General features: G+C 46.5%; 1 protein-coding gene across 2 annotated transcripts in view; it reads left to right on the forward strand.

Moving 5' to 3' along the window:
* Positions 1-20,604, forward strand: part of IL12RB1 (interleukin 12 receptor subunit beta 1) — a 403,260-nt gene that overhangs the window by 197,575 nt on the left and 185,081 nt on the right. For both annotated transcript variants that reach the window (XM_040417823.1, XM_040417824.1), the window contains one exon: positions 18,949-19,153. In XM_040417823.1, coding sequence (XP_040273757.1) covers positions 18,949-19,153 — 205 coding nt within the window. The remainder of the gene's footprint in view (positions 1-18,948; positions 19,154-20,604) is intronic.

Here is a 20,604-nt window from a genome sequence, read left to right on the forward strand (position 1 = left end):
AATAACTAATTGCAACTGGTGTGATATACCTGTTGCCCCCAAAAAAACTGATTAAGGGGTGCGATATACCTGCTTCCACCAAATATTGATTAAGGGGTTTGATATACCAGCTTCCAGCAAATACTCATTAAGGGGTTCTATATACCTGTTTCCACAAAATACTGATAGAGGGGATTGATATACCTGTTTCCACCAAATATTGATTGAGGCCTGCAATACACCAGCTTCCACAAAATATTGATTAAGGTGTTTGATATACCTGCTTCCAGCAAATACTTATTAAGGGGTTCTATATAGTGATGGACGAACATCGTCTGGGACGGTTCGCGAATGCGATCATATGTTCGCGAACCACAAGTTTGCGGCGGGCCCCATTTACTTTAATGGTAGGCGAACCTGAAAAACCTTCAGCTCATATTTGCAACCAGCAAACACTTACTAGAAGTACACAAATAGTCCCACAACATGGACAGTGATATACCAGAGGGGGATCATTGGCAAAAATTCCCACAAAAAATATGTATTTTAATCAGGGGCCATTTTTAAGCGTCTTAAAGGGAAACTCTCAAAAATGTGCCCTGCTGGAGCCTAGAAAATTGTATTTCCTATCGGTTTGAAGTATAAAAATGTGCAGCAGTCCACGTTTTTGTATCCTGCAAAGTCCATAAAAAAAATGCATATGTTAACGTAATTTTTTTTTCTACCATGCAACTGTATGGTGAACGGACACCACTGTACAGAATCAGTCTGAGGCACCTGTTAACGTATACATTTTTGGTATGCATTAAATGGATGGCAAAAATAGGATGTGAACCCAGCCCTAGTGTCAGAATAAGCACCAGTACATAGCGGAGCAGCGTGGTGGAGAGCGGAGGCCGCCATGTACTGACAGAGCGCTACCTGGTCCTGGTGGTCAGGGATGAGAACTGTGTTTCCCAAGGATAATTTTCTACTGGGAAATACAGGGCACGGTATAATACACTAGAATCTATATAATATAAAGATATTAGCCCTACCCCCGAATAATAATACAATTAGGTGGTCATTTATTATATAGAAATAAGTCTATTTTAGGCGTATTTCTGACAGATTGTGGCGCAAAGGTACTTAGCACCGCCATCTGCATATTTTTCCCACTTATGCCAGCTCTAAAAAAGGATGGCGTGGGCAGGGAAAGGGATACAGTTATGGCCATCCAGATATTGGATACCACCGCCATACATTGACCAGATAACACCTCTGCACAGTGACCGGATAAGACTGCCATACCGTGACCGGATAAAAGAGTATAAGAGGGCACAGTACAGGGAAGGACTAGGGGCACTGCACAGGGTGTGGTAAGAGGGCACAATGCAAGGTATAAGGGGGCACAGTATGGAGTGAGGGGCACAGTACAGGGTGGGGGGCACAGTCACATGACCCTGTGACATTAGAAGGTCCTTATGGTGAATGCGGTTCATACGCCACCATAATGAGAGGCAGAGGAGTGAGACAAGGGTGTGATTATGTGGCTAGAGATAAAAAACTGTCGGCCAGAACAAGCCCCAAAAATTAGGCAATAGGCATTCACCTGACAGCAAAGAACTTTGGATTCTGTGGCTGGAGGTACATTAGGCGGTCACAGGATAAAAATGTAACTGTTGGCCAGTACAGGCCCCAAAAATTAGCCAATAACCATTTACCTGACAGCAAAGAACTTTGGATTCTGTAACTGGAGGTACATTAGGCGTTCACAGGATAAATATGTAACTGTCGGCCAGTACAGGTCCCAAAAATGAGGCAATAGGCATTCACCTGACAGCAAAGAACTTTGGATTCTGTGGCTGGAGGTACATTAGGCGTTCACAGGATAAATATGTAACTGTCGGCCAGTACAGGCCTCAAAAATTAGGCAATAGGCATTCACCTGACAGCAAAGAACTTTGGATTCTGTGACTGGAGGTACATTAGGCGGTCACAGGATAAAAATTTAACTGTCGGCCAGTACCGGCCACAAAAATTAGGCATTCAACGGACATAAAAGGCTTTTTATGCCGCTGTATTTACCCAAGACAGGGACTATGATTTGTTCTAGGTAGTGGCGGATATTTGTGGGATGTCGTGAGTAAATTCAATCAAACGTGGTCGACTCGTCACATGTGTTGAATTCCTCCGAGATCCATGCCTCATTCATTTTTAGAAATGTGAGGTAGTCCACAATGTCGTGAGCTAGGCGAGTGCGCTTATCGGTCACGATTCCCCCTGCTGCGCTGAACGTCCTTTCAGACAGGACACTGGACGAGGGGCAAGCCAACATGGCAAATGTGCTAGCTCTGGCCACAGGTCAAGCCTGCACACCCAGTAGTCCAGGGGTTCATCGCTTCTCAGGGCGTCCACATCAGTCGTTAGCCCAATGTAGTCAGACACCTGTCGGTCTAGGCATTCCCTGAGGCTGGATCTTGAGGATGGGTTGGCTGCAAGAATGATCTCATATCCGAAGTCACCAACACATCTTCAAACCGCCCTCTTCTTGCATGCGCTGTTGGATTGGTACCCACAACTGTTTCTCTGTGAGTGGAAATTCCTCTGCCAGCGCCCGCAAAAGCAGAATGCAGAATTTCTCGAAGCAAGGCCTGGAAGTGCTGCATTCTGACAGCCCTCTGTGATGGTAGTAACATTTCCACCATTTTCTGTTTGTACCTGGGGTCTAAGTACGTTGCCACCCAGTACTGGTCCTTGCCCTTTATGCTTTTTATACGGGGGTCCCTCTTCAAAAACTGGAGCATGACGGCCACCATTTGCACTAAACTGGAAGCGGTGGAGTGGCCTAGCTACTGCTCATCATCCAGGATAATGTTGTCCTCATTCTCCTCCCCCTAGCCACGGACAATACCAGGGATCCCAGAAAAGTTTAAAGCATGCTCTTCTTGCTCCTCCTCCGCCCCAGCACCATCCTCCTCTGACTCCTCTTCAAACTCCGGTTGTTGACTTGTCTCAGATGGAGTAGCCCCCCTGGGAATTCATCCAGCATTGCGACTTGCTCATCTTCCTGCTCCTGCTCCTCAACGGCTTGATCAATGACACAACGCAATGCACGCTCCAGAAAGAAGGCGTAAGGTACGATGTTACTGATGGCGCCCTGGTTATGACTGACCAGTTTGGTGATCTCATCAAATGGCCGGAGAAGTCTGCATGCGTTGCGCATGAGAGGTAGTCGTTAACTGCACGTTTCTGCTGGAGCAGCCTATCAAGCATATACAACGTGGAGTTCCATCACGTCGGGCAGTCACAAATCAGACGTCTTACAGCCATGGCCGTGTAAGATCTTCTAAAATGGCCAGAGATTTTCATGGCCTGCCGCAAGACGTCCTGGACCCGGGGTGTTTGGAAACAAATCGCTGCATGACTAAGTTCAGGACATGTGACATTGTCTCACACCACTTTACCAACTGTCAAATTGAGTGGGGTTAGCCACTGATCGGCCTGTGAATGCAAATCTGAAAGGAGTGCAGGACCGGTGTGGTTCTTGGCTTCCAGGCACAACGGACGCAGCCCAGCATGGCAACGTCTCACCTGGCACGTCAAATAGGTTCTGGTGAGCTTGGGGGGCACAGCAGAAGAGATGGTAGCAGTAGAAAAGGAGGAGTCAGCGGAGGAGGAGAGGGAGGATGGAGTAGGAGGAGGAGAAGAAGAGGCAGGCCTGCATGCAATCCGTGACAGTAACACCAAATCTACACGGGTGCCACGGGTTGCATGCTTGACGGTCGTCAGAAGATTCACTCAGTGGGCAGTAAAAGTTATGTACCTTCCCTTCCCATGTTTGCTAGACCACGTGTCTGTGGTCAGATGTATCTTGGCACCGACACTGTGTGCCAGAGATACAAACCGGATTCCAAAAAAGTTGGGACACTAAACAAATTGTGAATAAAAACTAAATGCAATGATGTGGAGATGGCAAATGTCAATATTTTATTTCTAATAGAGCGTAGATGACAGATCAAACGTTTAATCCGAGTAAATGTATTATTTTAAAGGAAAAATACGTTGATTCCAATTTTCACGGTGTCAACAAATCCCAAAAAGTTGGGACAAGTAGCAATAAGAGGCTGGAAAAAGTAAATTTGAGCATAACGAAGAGCTGGAAGACCAATTAACACTAATTAGGTCAATTGGCAACATGATTGGGTATAAAAAGAGCTTCTCAGAGTGGCAGTGTCTCTCAGAAGCCAAGATGGGTAGAGGATCACCAATTCCCACAATGTTGCGCAGAAAGATAGTGGAGCAATAAAGACTTTGCATCTATCATCATCAACTGTGCATAACATCATCCGAAGAATCAGAGAATCTGGAACAATCTCTGTGCGTAAGGGTCAAGGCCGTAAAACCATACTGGATGCCCGTGATCTCCGGGCCCTTAAACGACACTGCACCACAAACAGGAATGCTACTGTAAAGGAAATCACAGAATGGGCTCAGGAATACTTCCAAAAACCATTGTCAGTGAACACAATCCACCGTGCCATCCGCCGTTGCCAGCTGAAACTCTACAGTGCAAAGAAGAAGCCATTTCTAAGCAAGATCCATAAGCTCAGGCGTTTTCACTGGGCCAGGGATCATTTAAAATGGAGAGTGGCAAAATGGAAGACTGTTCTGTGGTCAGACGAGTCACGATTCGAAGTTCTTTTTGGAAATCTGGGACGCCATGTCATCCGGACCAAAGAGAACAAGGACAACCCAAGTTGTTATCAACGCTCAGTTCAGAAGCCTGCATCTCTGATGGTATGGGGTTGCATGAGTGCGTGTGGCATGGGCAGCTTGCATGTCTGGAAAGGCACCATCAATGCAGAAAAATATATTCAGGTTGTAGAACAACATATGCTCCCATCCAGACATCATCTCTTTCAGGGAAGACCCTGCATTTTTCAACAAGATAATGCCAGACCACATTCTGCATCAATCACAACATCATGGCTGCGTAGGAGAAGGATCCGGGTACTGAAATGGCCAGTCTGCAGTCCAGATCTTTCACCTATAGAGAACATTGGCGCATCATAAAGAGGAAGGTGCAACAAAGAGGGCCCAAGACGATTGAACAGTTAGAGGCCTGTATTAGACAATAATGGGAGAGCATTCCTATTTCTAAACTTGAGAAACTGGTCTCCTTGGTCCCCAGACGTCTGTTGAGTGTTGTAAGAAGAAGGGGAGATGCCACACAGTGGTGAAAATGGCCTTGTCCTAACTTTTTTGGGATTTGTTGACACCATGAAATTCTGATTCAACATATTTTTCCCTTAAAATGGTACATTTTCTCAGTTTGAACTTTTGTTCCGTGATTTATGTTCTATTCTGAATAAAATATTAGAAGTTGGCACCTCCACATCATTGCATTCAGTTTTTATTCACGATTTGTATAGTGTCCCAACTTTTTGGGAATCCGGTTTGTACATTCACTTGCCGCTGAATGAGGCCATGTAGCACTGGGATGCCCTTCTGGGAGAAATATTTCCTTCCGTGGACCTTCCATTGCGGTGTACCAATGGCCACAAATTTTCTAAAGGCATCCGAGTCCACCAGTTTATATGGCAGTAATTGGCGGGCTAGCAGTTCTGACAAGCCAGCAGTCAGCCGTTGGGCAAGAGTGTTATCCGGCGTCATCATCTTTTTTTGCTCGAACATATGGGGCAAGAAAGCTTGCCTTTTGCCAGATGAACGCGACAACGGCACGGTGGAAGGTGGAATGGAAGACAACTGGGAGAAGAGAGGAGAACGAGAAGAGGCAGGACGGGGAGTGCCGGGAGTGTGGCTTTGTGGGTTTTCACGGTGTTGTTTCCACTGGGCTCGGTAATGGGAGGCCAGGTGCCTTCTTAAGGCTATCTTCCCTAGGTGAGTGTTAGGCTTAACGCGACTTATGCGTTGACAGCACAGTCTGCAGATGGCAACACTATTGTCAGCAGCTGACATGTTAAAAAAAGCCCACACTGTGGAGCCATGAGCCGGCGTCCTGGGAGCTCCAGATGTGACCGTGCATGGTGGATGGCTCGTTCCAGATACATTAGCAGTGTGCTTTTTGCCTCCTATGCACTGTAAGTTCTGCCTCCATCTCCTCCTTCAACTCCCTATCTGCTGCTCGGTCTCTCCCTCTGAACTCCCCTGCTCTTCCTCTCTCGTGGGCACCCACATGACGTCCAGAGACACATCATCATCGTCCCCTTTACCACCACTGACATTAGAGATCTCGGAATAGGCAGAAACAGCAGGGACCACCCTCCTTGGGCTGATCTGGGTAATGTCGTCAGACTGCTGGGTGGCGACCGTTGATACCTCCTCTTCCTGATCCGATGCCAAGAATGGCTGTGCACCGGTAAGGTCTTGTAATGGTGGTGGTGGTGTCTTTGGGGTGCACACAGCAGAGAGTGAAGAGGGTGCAGATAGAGAGGATGAGGAGGGTGCAGTAGCGGAAAACTGAGTGAGCCACTCAACCAAGTCTGGTGCGTCCTTTGACGTAATCGCACACACCTTCTGCAACTTCCCACTTAGGCTCCGGCCTGGTGCACCTGCCCGTCCCCTACCACCACTGCGGAATGGCCTGCCTCTTCCTCTGCCTGTCATTTTCAAAATGACCCTGTGCCAAAAGTCCCTATAGAAGAGCAGTATTTGTGGAAGAAGGTATATCACATCCCTGCCTCAATCAGTTTTTTGGGGGGGCAACTGTTATATCAAACCAGTAGAAATTATTTGTTCCAATAGCGTTTGTCACTCTGTGTAGCTGAGGTAATGCAGCAAAACAGCAAACAAATGCTGCACTACCTAAATGCACTATATAGAAAGTATATTATTGGTATATAACACCCCTGCTTCAATCAGTTTTTTGGGGGGCAAGTGGTAAATCACACCAGTAAAAATTATTGGTTCCAATAGTGTTTGTCACTCTGTGTAGATGTAGTAACGCAGCAAAACCGCAAACAAATGCTGCACTACCTAAATGTACTATATAGAAAGTATATTATTGGTATATAACACCCCTGTCTCAATCAGTTTTTTTGGGGGGACAACTGGTTAATCACACCAATTGAAATTATTGGTTCCAATAGTGTTTGTCACTCTGTGTAGATGCGGCAACGCAGCAAAACCGCATACAAATGCTGCACTACCTAAATGCACTATATAGAAAGTATATTATTGGTATATGACAACCCTGCTTCAATCAATTCAATTTTTTTGGGGGGGCAACTGGTAAATCACACCAATTGAAATTATTGGTTCCAATAGCGTTTGTCACTCTGTGTAGATGCGGTAACGCATCAAATCCGCAACCAAATGATGCACTAACTAAATGCATTATATAGAAAGTATATTATTTATATATAACACCCCCGCCTCAATCAGTTTTTTTGGGGGGCAACCAGTAGAAATTATTTGTTCCAATAGCATTTGGCACTCTGTGTGGCTGCAGTATCGCAGCAGAACCGCACACAACTGCTGCACAATACAATTGCACTATAATATACTTTCTATGTTAGAAAGTATATTGTAAGTATATTACACCCCTCAGTATGTCACACCTATCGATAGCACACTTATACCAATCCTTAAAAGGACTTTTGTGGCCCTATTAGCTAGCGTTTTGTGACCCTAACAGTCTGTCCCTGCTCCACACAGCAACCTCTCCCTACACTTGCAAAAGACTGAATGTAAAATGGCGGCCAGATCAGGTTTATTTATAAGGTAGGGGGTATGTCCATGTGCTGAAACGTCTCAATTGGCTGTTCTGTACCACCTGAAGGATGTGTCATGGGTCAAAGTTCTTCACAATGTAAAAGAATATGGCGGGCGTAAATATCGACATACACTCACCTAAAGAATTATTAGGAACACCTGTTCTATTTCTCATTAATGCAATTATCTAGTCAACCAATCACATGGCAGTTGCTTCAATGCATTTAGGGGGGGTGGTCCTGGTCAAGACAATCTCCTGAACTCAAAACTGAATGTCAGAATGGGAAAGAAAGGTGATTTAAGCAATTTTGAGCGTGGCATGGTTGTTGGTGCCAGACGGGCCGGTCTGAGTATTTCACAATCTGCTCAGTTACTGGGATTTTCACGCACAACCATTTCTAGGGTTTACAAAGAATGGTGTGAAAAGGGAAAAACATCCAGTATGCGGCAGTCCTGTGGGCAAAAATGCCTTGTGGATGCTAGAGGTCAGAGGAGAATGAGCCGACTGATTCAAGTTGATAGAAGAGCAACGTTGACTGAAATAACCACTCGTTACAACCGAGGTATGCAGCAAAGCATTTGTGAAGCCACAACACGCACAACCTTGAGGCGGATGGGTTACAACAGCAGAAGACCCCACCGGGTACCACTCATCTCCACTACAAATAGGGAAAAGAGGCTACAATTTGCACGAGCTCACCAAAATTGGACTGTTGAAGACTGTAAAAATGTTGCCTGGTCTGATGAGTCTCGATTTCTGTTGAGACATTCAAATGGTAGAGTCCGAATTTGGCGTAAACAGAATGAGAACATGTATCCATCCTCTGATGGCTACTTCCAGCAGGATAATGCACCATGTCACAAAGCTCGAATCATTTCAAATTGGTTTCTTGAACATGACAATGAGTTCACTATACTAAAATGGCCCCCACAGTCACCAGATCTCAACCCAATAGAGCATCTTTGGGATGTGGTGGAACGGGAGCTTCGTGCCCTGGATGTGCATCCCTCAAATCTCCATCAACTGCAAGATGCTATCCTATCAATATGGGCCAACATTTCTAAAGAATGCTATCAGCACCTTGTTGAATCAATGCCACGTAGAATTAAGGCAGTTCTGAAGGCAAAAGGGGGTCCAACACCGTATTAGTATGGTGTTCCTAATAATTCTTTAGGTGAGTGTATGTTCGCCCATTCGCCGAACAGCAAACGAGCAAACGACCGCTGGGCGAACCGCAAGGCCACCCTATAGTTCTATATACCTGTTTCCACAAAATACTGATAGAAAGGAATGATATACCGGCTTCCACAAAATATTGATTGAGGTCTGCGATATACCAGCTTCCACCAAATATTGATTAAGGGGTTTGATATACTGGCTTCCAGCAAATACTCATTAAGGGATTCTATATACCTCTTTACACAAAATACTGATAGAGGGGATTGATATACCGGCTTCCACCAAATATTGATTGAGGCCTGCGATACACCAGCTTCCACAAAATATTGATTAAGGGGTTTGATATACCAGCTTCCAGCAAATACTTTTTAAGGGGTTCTATATACCTGTTTCCACAAAATATTGATAGAGGAGATTGATATACCGGCTTCCACCAAATATTGATTGAGGCCTGCGATACACCAGCTTCCACCAAATATTTATTAAGGGGTTTGATATACCAGCTTCCAGCAAACACTCATTAAGGGGTTCTATATACCTGTTTCCAAAGAATACACATAGAGGGGATTGATATACCGGCTTCCACCAAATATTGATTGCGGCCTGCCGTACACCAGCTTCCACCAAATATTGATTAAATGGGTTTGATATACCAGCTTCCAGCAAATTCTATTAAGTGGTTCTATATACCTGTTTCCACAAAATACTGATAGAGGGGTTTGATATACCAGCTTCCATCAAACACCCATTAAAGGGTTCTATATACCTGTTTCCAAAAAATACTCAGAGGGGATTGATATACCAGACTCCACCAAATATTGATTAAGGGGTTTGACATACCGGCTTCCAGCAAATACTTATTAAGGGGTTCTATATACCTGTTTCCACAAAATACTGATAGAGGGGATTGATATACCGGCTTCCCCCAAATATTGATTGAGGCCTGCGATACACCAGCTTCCACCAAATATTGATTAAGGGGTTTGATATACCAACTTCCAGCAAATATTCATTAAGGGGTTCTATATACCTGTTTCCAAAAAATATTTATAGAGGGGATTGATATACCGGCTTCCACCAAATATTGATTGAGGCCTGCGATGCACCAACTTCCACCAAATATTGATTAAGGGCAGGGCTGGACTGGCCATAGGGCAGACCGAGCATTTGCCCGGTGGGCCGGGCCGCCTCAGGGCTCGAGTCGAGGGGGAACGGGTGGGAACCATGGGTGTAGGAAGCGGGGGGGACGGATCCCCCCCAGGAAATAATGCGGAGGCCGGGGGGGACAGGTTTGGTCAAATCCCCCCCAGCGGCAGTGTGTGCGGCGGCGGGGCAGGCACTGAGATGAGGGCTTCCATTGTGGAAGCAAAGCGCTCATCTCCATAGTGATCTGTTTGTATCGCCGTCCTCAGGACAGCGATACAAACAGAAGGCTGTGCGGAGGTGCAGGGCAGGGAGATGTGTCCCTTTCCTGTTCCTCTGATAGGCTGCCGGCACTACTAGGCCGGCAGCCTATCAGAGGCCGCCTGAGTCGTACAGTGCTGGAGTCGGGACACAGCCCGGAAGAGGCCTGCATCGCATCGCTCCAAAGAGGTAAGTATAAGTGTTAATTATTTTTTTTTTACTATATACAATACTTGTTTTTTTTACTGGCACATAATGGGGGGGTCCTGTTATTACTGGCACATAATGGGGGCCGCCCTGGTATTACTGGCACATGATTGGGGGGGCCCTGGTATTACTGGCACATGATTGGGGGGGCCCTGGTATTACTGGCACATGATTGGGGGGGCCCTGGTATTACTGGCACATGATTGGGGGGGCTGTTATTACTGGCTGATGAGAGGCGCTGGGGGGCTGATGAGAGGCACTGGGGGCTGATGAGAGGCACTGGGGCTGCTGGAGAGGCACTGGGGGCTGCTATGAGGCATGGGGCTCTTATCTGAGGTCTGATTGGGGGTCATTCATATTGGGGTCTGAGCTGAGGTGTGATCTGAGGTCTTATTAACATTGGGGATCTTATTGGGGCTGTTAGCTGAGGTCTGATTAACATTGGGGGTCTGATTAGTGGTCTGACCTGAGGTGTAATGAAAAATATTTTTTTCTTATTGTCCCCTTCTAAAACCTAGGTGCGTCTTATGTGCCGGTGCGTCTAATAGGGCAAAAAATACAGTACTTGCTTGCTCCAGCCGACCTTCCTTTTGCGAATGCCGCGCGCTGTGACATCACGCGGAGGCACTTGGGTGAGTTCCTACACTTTTTTTCCCAGGACTTGACCCCTGGCTAGCATGATTGTGTTCGGCCGGGCACGGCCGCTATTCCATTTCCCGGGCACGGCTGTTATGCCCGATGCACATGTTGAGGTAGCTCCTCCCTCTCATTGCCCTGCTCAGAGGCCGAGCAGGCAGATGTAAACAAACGTTGGTCATCTGAGCAAGCTGATGCATACTGCACTAGTACCTGACAGACCGGTGCTCGTTTACATCTGTCTGCTCTGCCTCTGATAACATTTTATCACCTGTATGCTAGCTCCACATTCTGCAAGCATCCACCTGAGTGTCAGCATTCTCTGCTACCAACAAAGCTTTCAATTTGGAGAGGAAATTGCGTATCACAGCAGACTTCCCAGCCAATAGAGTATTGTCTTTGACAGACCAGGAAAAAGCTGTCAGTGAGGTGGTGTTGTGGTTTGCCTGTGTACGGAATTGGTGGTATTTGCCAGAGTTGCTGGAGAACTGTGAGTGCTATTTTGGGGGCACTGACCTGTACAGGTTGTGGAGGATGGGGAGGTTGAGATCCACTGAGGATATTATAAGACTTTTCTGTAGCTTCCTATATTGTTGCAAGGTCTGTATGTTGGTTGTTGCAAAGCTTGTGTGTTGGCTGAAGCCTTCCTATCTTACTGGTGGCTGGCCCTGACCCTCAATTGTGCTTCCGGTTTTGGCTCCGCCCCTAGACTGCAAAGGGGTGGGGCCTGTTGGGGCTCATGTGATTGGGCTGCTCAGTCAAAAATGCCCGGGCCTATTTTTTGTCCCAGTCCGGCCCTGATTAAGGGGTTTGATATACCAGCTTCCAGCAAATACTCATTAAGGGGTTCTATATACCTATTTCCACAAAATACTCATAGAGGGGATTGATATACCGGCTTCCACCGAATATTGATTGAGGCCTGCGATACACCAGCTTCCACCAAATATTGATTAATGGGTTTGATATACCATATTTTTCACCCTATAAGACGCACCGGATCATAAGACGCACCTAGGTTTTTGAGGAGGAAAATAAGAAAAAAATTATTTTGAACCAAAAGGTGTGCTTTTGGTGGGTTTTGAACTAATGGTGGTCTGTGGATGACACTATTATGGGGGATCTATGGCTGACACTGTTATTGAGGCACTGTGGATGACACTGTTACGGGGGCATCTGTGGATGGCACTGTTATAGGGGCATCTGTTGATGGTACTGTTATGGGGGCATCTGTGAATGGCACTGTTTTGGGGGCATTTGTGGATGGCACTGTTATGGGGGAATCTGTGGATGACACATATAGCATCTTATGCTATGTTTCATCCACAGATATCCCCCTTAACAGTGTCCCTGTGTAGTGTGAATGACCCCCAATACAGAGGGTGTGGGCCGGCATCTAGTTTTGTAATGGCAGCGGGGCCCGATGCAGTCACTGTATACTATTGCATCGGGCCCCGCTCACTGTAGTAATCCTATATATAGCTGTAGGCATTGTTTAACAACAATCTTCAATACATCCATTAATCTTCACTTACTAACATCCGTATCAGGCAGGAGGCTGGGCAGGCAGGCGGCACTGGCAGCGTAACTCACTACGTCACGCGCCCGTGCCGCCTGCTTCATTCATAAAGTGGGCGGAGCAGGCGCGTGACGTACTGAGTTGCGCTGCCAGTCCCCGACCGGCCGGCCTCCTGCCTGATACGGACGTTAGTAAGTGAAGATTAATGGATGTATTGAAGATTATTGTTAAACATTGCCTACAGTTATAGATAGGATTACTACAGTGGGCGGGGCCCGGTGCAAAAGAATACAGTGACTGCACTGGGCCCCGCTGCCATTCAAAACTAGATGCCGGCCCCCAGCCACTCCTCCCTCCCCACTGATACACCCGCCGACCACGCTGTGCAGCATGCGGTCAGCGGTGTATCATTGTAAACTGCAGCATTCGCCGCATAAGACGCACTGCAATTTTCCCCCCACTTTTGGGGGGGGGAAAGTGCGTCTTATAGGGCGAAAAATACGGTACCAGCTTCCAGCAAATACTCATTAAGGGGTTCTATATACCTGTTTTCACAAAATACTGATAGAGGGGATTTATATACCGACTTCCACCGAATATTGATTGAGGCCTGCGATACACCAGCTTTCACCAAATATTGATTAAGGGGATTGATATACAAGCTTCCACCAAATATTGATTGATGCTGCAATATACCTGCTTCCACAAATACTGCTCTTCTATAGGGACTTTGTCACAGGTCATTTTGAAAATGACAGGCAGAGGAAGAGGCTGGCCATTCCGCAGGGGTGGTAGGGTTCGGGCAAGTGCACCAGGCCGGAGCCTAAGTGGTAAGTTGGAGAAGGTGCGTGCGATTATGTCAAAGGACGCACCAGACTTGGTTGAGGGGCTCACTCAGCCTTCCGCTTCTGCACCCTCCTCATCCTCTGTATCTGCACCCTCCTCACTTTCTGCCTTGTGCACCCCCAAAAACACCACCACCACCCCTCCACTCGAGTCAGAGGAATTATTTTCCCATCCATTCCCAGACCATACCAATGCGCAGCCATTCTTGGCATTGGATCAGGAAGAGGAGGTAGCAATGGCCGCCATCAAGCGGGTTGACGACAGTACCCAGATCAGCCCAAGGACGGAGGTCCCCGCTGTTGTTTCCTACTCTGAGATCTCTAATGTCAGTCGTGGTGAGGGTGACGATGATAACGTGTTGATGGATGTCATGTGGGTGCCCACAAGAGAGGAAGAGTAAGGGAGTTCAGAGGGAGAGACAGAGCAGCAGATAAAGGGTAGAAGGAGGAGAAGCAGGCAGAACTCGCAGTGCACAGGAGGCAAAAATCAGACAGCAAATGTATCTGGAGCAAGCCAATCACCACGCACGGTCACATCTGGCGCTCCCAGGACGCCGGCACATGGCTCCACAGTGTCAACTGCTGACAATAGTGTTGCCATCTGCAGCCTGTGCTGTCAATGCATAAGTCGCGTTAAGCCCAACACTCACCTAGGGACAACGCCTTAAGAAAGCACCTGGCCTCCCATTACCGAGCCCAGTGGGAGCAACACTGTCAGAACCCACAAAGCCACACTCCCGGCACGCAACGTCCTGCCTCTTCTCCGTCTTCTCTCTCCTCCCATATGTCCTCCACTTCACCTTCCACAGTCCCGTCGTCGCGTTCATCTGGCAAAAGGCAGGCTGCCTTTTGCCAGATGAAAAGTTGACGCTGGATAACCCTCTTGCCCAACGGCTGACTGCTGGCTTGTCAGAACTGCCCGCCAACTACTGCCATATAAACTGGTGGACTCAGAGGCCTTTAGAAAATTTGTTGCCATTGGCACACCGCAATGGAAGGTCCACGGAAGGAAATTTTTCTCCCAGAAGGGCATCCCAGAGCTACATGGCCATGTTCAGCGGCAAGTGAATGTATCTCTGACACACAGTGTTGGTGCCAAGATACATCTGACCACAGACACGTGGTCTAGCATACACGGGCAGGGAAGGTACATAACTTTTAATGCCCACTGGGTGAACCTTTTGACGGCTGTCAAGCATGCAACACGTGGCACCCGTGTGGATTTGGCGTTACCGCCACGGATTGCATGCAGGCATGCCTCTTCTTCTTCTCCTCCTACTCCACCCTCCATCTCCTCCTTGGCTGACTCCTGCTTTTCCACTGCTACCACCTCTTCCGCTGCACCCCCCAAGCTGCCCAGAACCTATTCGACTTGCCAGGTGAGACGTTGCCATGCTGTGCTGCGGCTGTTGTGCCTGGAAGCCAAGAGCCACACCGGTCCTGCACTGCTTTCAGCTCTGCGGCCACAGGCCGATCAGTGGCTAATCCCGCTCAATTTGACAGTTGGTAAAGTGATGTGCGACAACGGTGCCAATCTGCTGAGTGCGCTGAAACACGGCAAAATGACACATGTTCCGTGCATGGCACACGTCCTGAACTTAGTCTTGCAGCGATTCGTTGCTAAATACCCCGGGGTCCTGGACGTCTTGCGGCTGGCCAGGAAAATCTCCTCCCATTTTAGAAGATCTTACACTACCATGGCTCACCTAGCTGACGTTCAGCGATGACACCACCTGCCCGTCAGACGTCTGATTTGTGACAGCCCGACGCGCTGGAACTTCACCTTGTATATACTTGATAGGCTGCTCCAGCAACAATGTGCCGTTAACGACTACCTGTACGAACTCTGTGGCAGGACAGGTGCTGGGGAGCATGGTTTCTTTTCACCGCGCCAGTGGCTGCTCATGCGCTACGCATACAGACTTCTGTGGCCATTTGATGAGATCACCAAACTGGTCAGTCGCAGCCAGGGCACCATCAGTGACATCGTACCTTACGCCTTCTTTTTGGAGCATGCATTGCGTTGGATCATTGATCAAGCTGTCGAGGAGCAGGAGCTAGAAGATAAAGTCACAATGCTAAGTGAATTCCCAGGGGGGCTACTCCATCTGAGACAAGTCAGCTGGAGTCTGAAAAGGAGTCAGAGGAGGATGGTGGCTAGGGGGAGGAGGAGGAGGAGCAAGAAGAGCAGGCTTTAAACTTTTCGGGGATCCCTGGTGTTGTCCGTGGCTGAAGAAAGAAGACCGATGACGACATTCTCCTGGGCGATGAGCAGGAGCCAGGGAGCTCCACTGCTTCCAATTTAGTGCAAATGGGGGCCTTTTTGCTCCAGTGTTTGAAGAGGGACCCCGTATAAAAAGCATAAAGGGCAAGGAACAGCACTGGGTGGCAACGTACTTAGACCCCTGGTACAAACACAAAATGGCGGACATGTTACCAGCATCACAGAGGGCTGTCAGAATGCAGCATTTCCAGGCCTTGCTGCGAGAGATGCTGCAGTCTGCTGTTGCGGGCGCAGATAGAGGAATTTCCACCCACAGCAAAACAGGTGCGGGTACCAATCCTACCGCGCCTGCAAGAAGAGGGCGGTTTGAAGATGTGTTGGTCACTTCGGATATGAAATCATTCTTGCAGCCAACCCATCGAGAGCCTCCCTCCGGATCCAGCCTCAGGGAACACCTAGACTGACAGGTGTCTGAGTACATCGGGTTAACGGCCGATGTGGACGCTCTGAGAACCGATGAACCCCTGGACTACTGGGTGTGCAGGCTTGACCTGCGGCCCGAGCTGGTACAATTTGTCATGGAACTCTTGGCTTTACCCTTGTCGAGTGTCCTGTCCGAAAGGATGTTCAGCGCAGCAGGGGGGAACGTGACCAATAAGAGCACTCGCCTAGCTCACAACTTTCTGTCCGGTGAATGCCTAATGTTTGGGGCCGGTACTCCACTGGCCTGCAGTAAAATTGTTATCCAATGACCATCTAATATACCTCTAGCCACATAATCACTTGATCTTTTCTGCACGGTGAATGCTTAATTGTTGGGGCCTCAGAGGAATTCAACACCTGTGACGAACACATGTTATCGAATATCACCTATTATCATTTGGGGTTTATTCAAGAGGGGGGATTTTGTTACCCATGTTTTTAATCCAATTTTATATTTTGAGTTCTTTTAAACATATGTATTTGACATGTATTTGTACTGGACTACAGTAAAATCGTTATCCAATGACTGTCTAATATACCTCCAGCCACATAATCACTTGATCTTTTCTGTCCGGTGAATGCCTAATGTTTGGGGCCTGTACTCCACTGGCCTGCAGTAAAATTGATATCCAGTGACCGTCTAATATACCTCCAGCCACATAATTACTTGATCTTTTCTGTATGTTGAATGCATAATTTTTGGGGCCTGTAATCTAACTGGCCAACATTAAAATTGTTATAGGGTGACCGCCTAATGTACCTCCAGCCACATAATTACTTGATCTTTTCTGTACGGTGAATGCCTAATGTTTGGGGCCTGTACTCCAGTGGGCTACAGTAAAAAAAATTATCCTTTGACTGCATAATGTACCTCGAGCCACATAATCACTTTTATGTCAGGTGAATGCCTAATTTTTAGGGCCCATACTCCTGTGGCCTAAAATAAAAGATTTCTAGGCTCCAGCAGGGCACATTTTTGAGAATTTCCCTTTAAGACTTATAAAAATGGCCCCTGATTAAAATACATATTTATTGTGGGAATTTTTGTCATTGATCACCCTCTACTATTTGTGCACTTCTAGTAATTATTTGGAGGCTGAAAATATGACCTGAAGGTTTTTCAGGTTCGTCTGCCATTAAAGTGAATGGGGCCCGCCGCAAACTTGAGGTTCGCAAACATTTGATCGCGTTTGCGCGATCGCGTTTGCGCGATCGCGTTCGCTAACCGTCCCAGCTGATGTTTGTCCATCACTAATAAGTGGTGTACCCCAAGGTTCAGTGCTGGGTCCTCTGTTTAATTTATGTATTAATTATATAGAGGACAGGATTAATACAATTTCTAATTTTGCAGATGACACTAAGCTATGTAGTACTGTACAGTCTATGGAAGATGTCAATAAACTACAAGCTGACTTGAACACTCTGAGTGATTGGGCATCAACTTGGCAAATGAGGTTCAATGTGGATAAATGTAAAGCTATGTATCTTGGTAGTAATAAACTCTGTGCTTCATATGTCCTAGGGGATGTAACACTGGGAGAGTCACTTATAGAGAAGGATTTGGGTGTCCTTGTAGAACATAGATTGAATAACTGCATACAAAGTCAATCAGCTGCTTATAAGGCCACGAGGATATTGTCATGCATTAAACGAGGCATGGACTCGTGGGGCAGGGATGTAATATTACCACTTTACAAAGCGTTGGTGCGGCCTCATCTGGAATATGCAGTTCAGATTTGGACACCAGTCCATAGAAAGGACAAAACTGCAGCTGGAAAAAGTACAGAGGAGAATGACTAAACTGATAAGGGGCATGGAGGCTCTTAGTCATGAAGAAAGATAAAAATAATTAAATGTATTTAGTCTTGAAAAGAGACGTCTAAGGGGGGACATGATTAACCTATACAAATATATAAATGGGCTATACAAAAAATACAGTGAAAAACTGTTCCATGTAAAATGCCCTCGAAGACAAGGGGGCACTGCCTCCGACTGGAGAAGAAAAAGTTCAGTCTCCAGAAGCGTCAAAGCTTCTTTACTGTAAGAACTGTGAATCTGTGGAATAGACTTCCTCAGGACGTGGTCACCGCAGGAACAGTGGGCAGTTTTAAAAAGGGTTGGGTAGATGAATTCTTAAAAGTAAACAACATTAATGCTTATGAAAATGTGTAGAAATCTGAGTCTCACTTCCTTCTGGGATTTCGGTCTTCACCTATCCCTTGGTTGAACTTAATGGACTTATGTCTTTTTTAAACCGTATTAACTATGTAACTATATATGTACTGCCAAAGTGTACAAAGCAAGGTTCATAGAGCCATGGTTGGGGAAGTTTGGTGTGGAGGAACTTGCCTGCTTTGCACGGACACCTGGCCTTGACCCCAACAAACATCTTTGGGATAAACTAGAATGGAGTCTGCAAGCCAGGTCGTATTGTTCAACATCAGTGTCTGGATGAATAGGCAAAAACTCCTGCAGACACATTCCTATATCTTGTAGAAAACCTTTCCAAAATGGAAGCTGTTTTAGCTGCAAAGAGGTGACCAACTCCATATTAATGCCCATGGATTAAGAGTGGGATGTCATAAAAGCTCCTATAAGTTAAGTGTACAGTACAGAATCCCAGTACTTTTGTCCATATAGTGTAATACTATACATGCATTAAAAATCATAAATGAGACCAGAAACTGAGCAGAAGAAAATGTAATAATACATCTAGCAAAAATCTTTTTCATTGTTTCCTATTTTATATCTACAGCCCAGGACCAAAGAAGAAGGAAATATGAATTACCATATAAATGTTACCTCTCTCCCTTGCGCTGGCATAACTACATATCATTCTACAATACAGAATTGTTTTCATGCAAACATATCTGGAGCAGCTTATAATGTTACTGTTATATCTTCTAATGAAGCTCAAGCTGCTTCTCCATGGTCTACAGTCATTGAGGAAGACTGGGCAGGTATGTTGTACATTGTAAAGCGGCTTTGCTTGATATCATGCTCAGCCCCATTCACTTCTATGGGGCTGAGTTGCCTCCTAGGCCATGTGACTAATGAATGTGTCCTGACTGGCTAAGGAAAAGCTGTGAGCAGGCCGTAGCATTACTACGAATGTCACTGCCTTCTCAAACAGGTGATCGGCGGGGGTCCCAGGTGTCGGACCGCCACTGATTAGATACTGATGACCAGAGGATAGATCAGTATTTAGGCCTCTGAAAATTCATTTAATGTTTGATGCTATATTGTGCTGATAAATCTCAATACAATATTTGTACTACCATAGCACTGATTTTTAATACTAATCTGAGCCATTAACAAAGGCTGTAACATCCAAATGTATGCCAAAAGAGGTATACCTTGGCCAGTATGCCTTTAAAAGTAAATGACTATGACCAGCTTTGTCAATATCCAATAAATATCAACTAAGGCCCCTTTCACACAGGCGTTGCGGGAAAATGTGCGGGTGCGTTGCAGGAACACCTGCGATTTTTCCGACGGAGTGCAAAACATTCTAATGCGTTTTGCATTCGCGTGAGAAAAATCGCACATGTTTGGTACCCAAACCTGAACTTCTTGGGTTCTGTAGATTGTATTATTTTCCCTTATAACATAGTTATAAGGGAAAATAATAGCATTCTAAATACAGAATGCATAGTAAAACAGCGCTAGAGGGGTTAAAAAAAAAAAAAAAAAACATTTAACTCACCTTAATCCACTTGATCGCGTAGCCCGGCATCTGCTTCTTTCCCCTTTACTGAATAGGACCTGTGGTGACCATTAATTATAGTTCAAGGACCTGTGATGACGTGACTCCGGTCATCACATGGTACGTCACATGATCTTTTACCATGGAGATTAAAAGATGCGTTTGCTTTCCATGAGAGACCAACGTCATTAGAGTCTGCCATGTCATTGGCGGTACGCCTTGACAGGCGTCTAAGAGAAAGAAACGAGACCTCTCTGTCCAACCATTGTCAGTCTAGGGGCAGTGGTGCGGACTCATTCAGTGTGCAGGGGCCTCATCCTGTCTCGCTCCCCTCTGAGGAGGAGCCCATGCAGCTAGCTCGACTTGCCCCTGATAAAAGAGGATTTAGTCCTCAGTGTATGGTCTGTTTTTGTTGTGGGGGCATAGGTCATTTGGCAAATGTTTGTCCGTCTAGGAGATTCTTGAACCGTACTAAGAGCGATAATAAGAGAAAAATCTCAAAAGGTAAATCATCAGGTTCTGCTTCATCTGCTACTTTGGGCAAAGTTGATGTAGGATTTGATGCTTTTCCTCTGACCTGCAGTTCCCGTTTTCTCCTGTCTGCCAGGGTGGCGCTAGAGAGCAAAGTCATTTCTTGTGAGATTTTTGTCGATAGTGGAGCGGCCGTCAATCTTATTGACACTCAATTTGTAGCCATGCATGGTT

The sequence above is a fragment of the Bufo bufo genome, chromosome 2 (genome assembly GCF_905171765.1).
Source record: "Bufo bufo chromosome 2, aBufBuf1.1, whole genome shotgun sequence".
In the NCBI taxonomy this organism is placed as follows: Eukaryota; Metazoa; Chordata; class Amphibia; order Anura; family Bufonidae; genus Bufo; species Bufo bufo.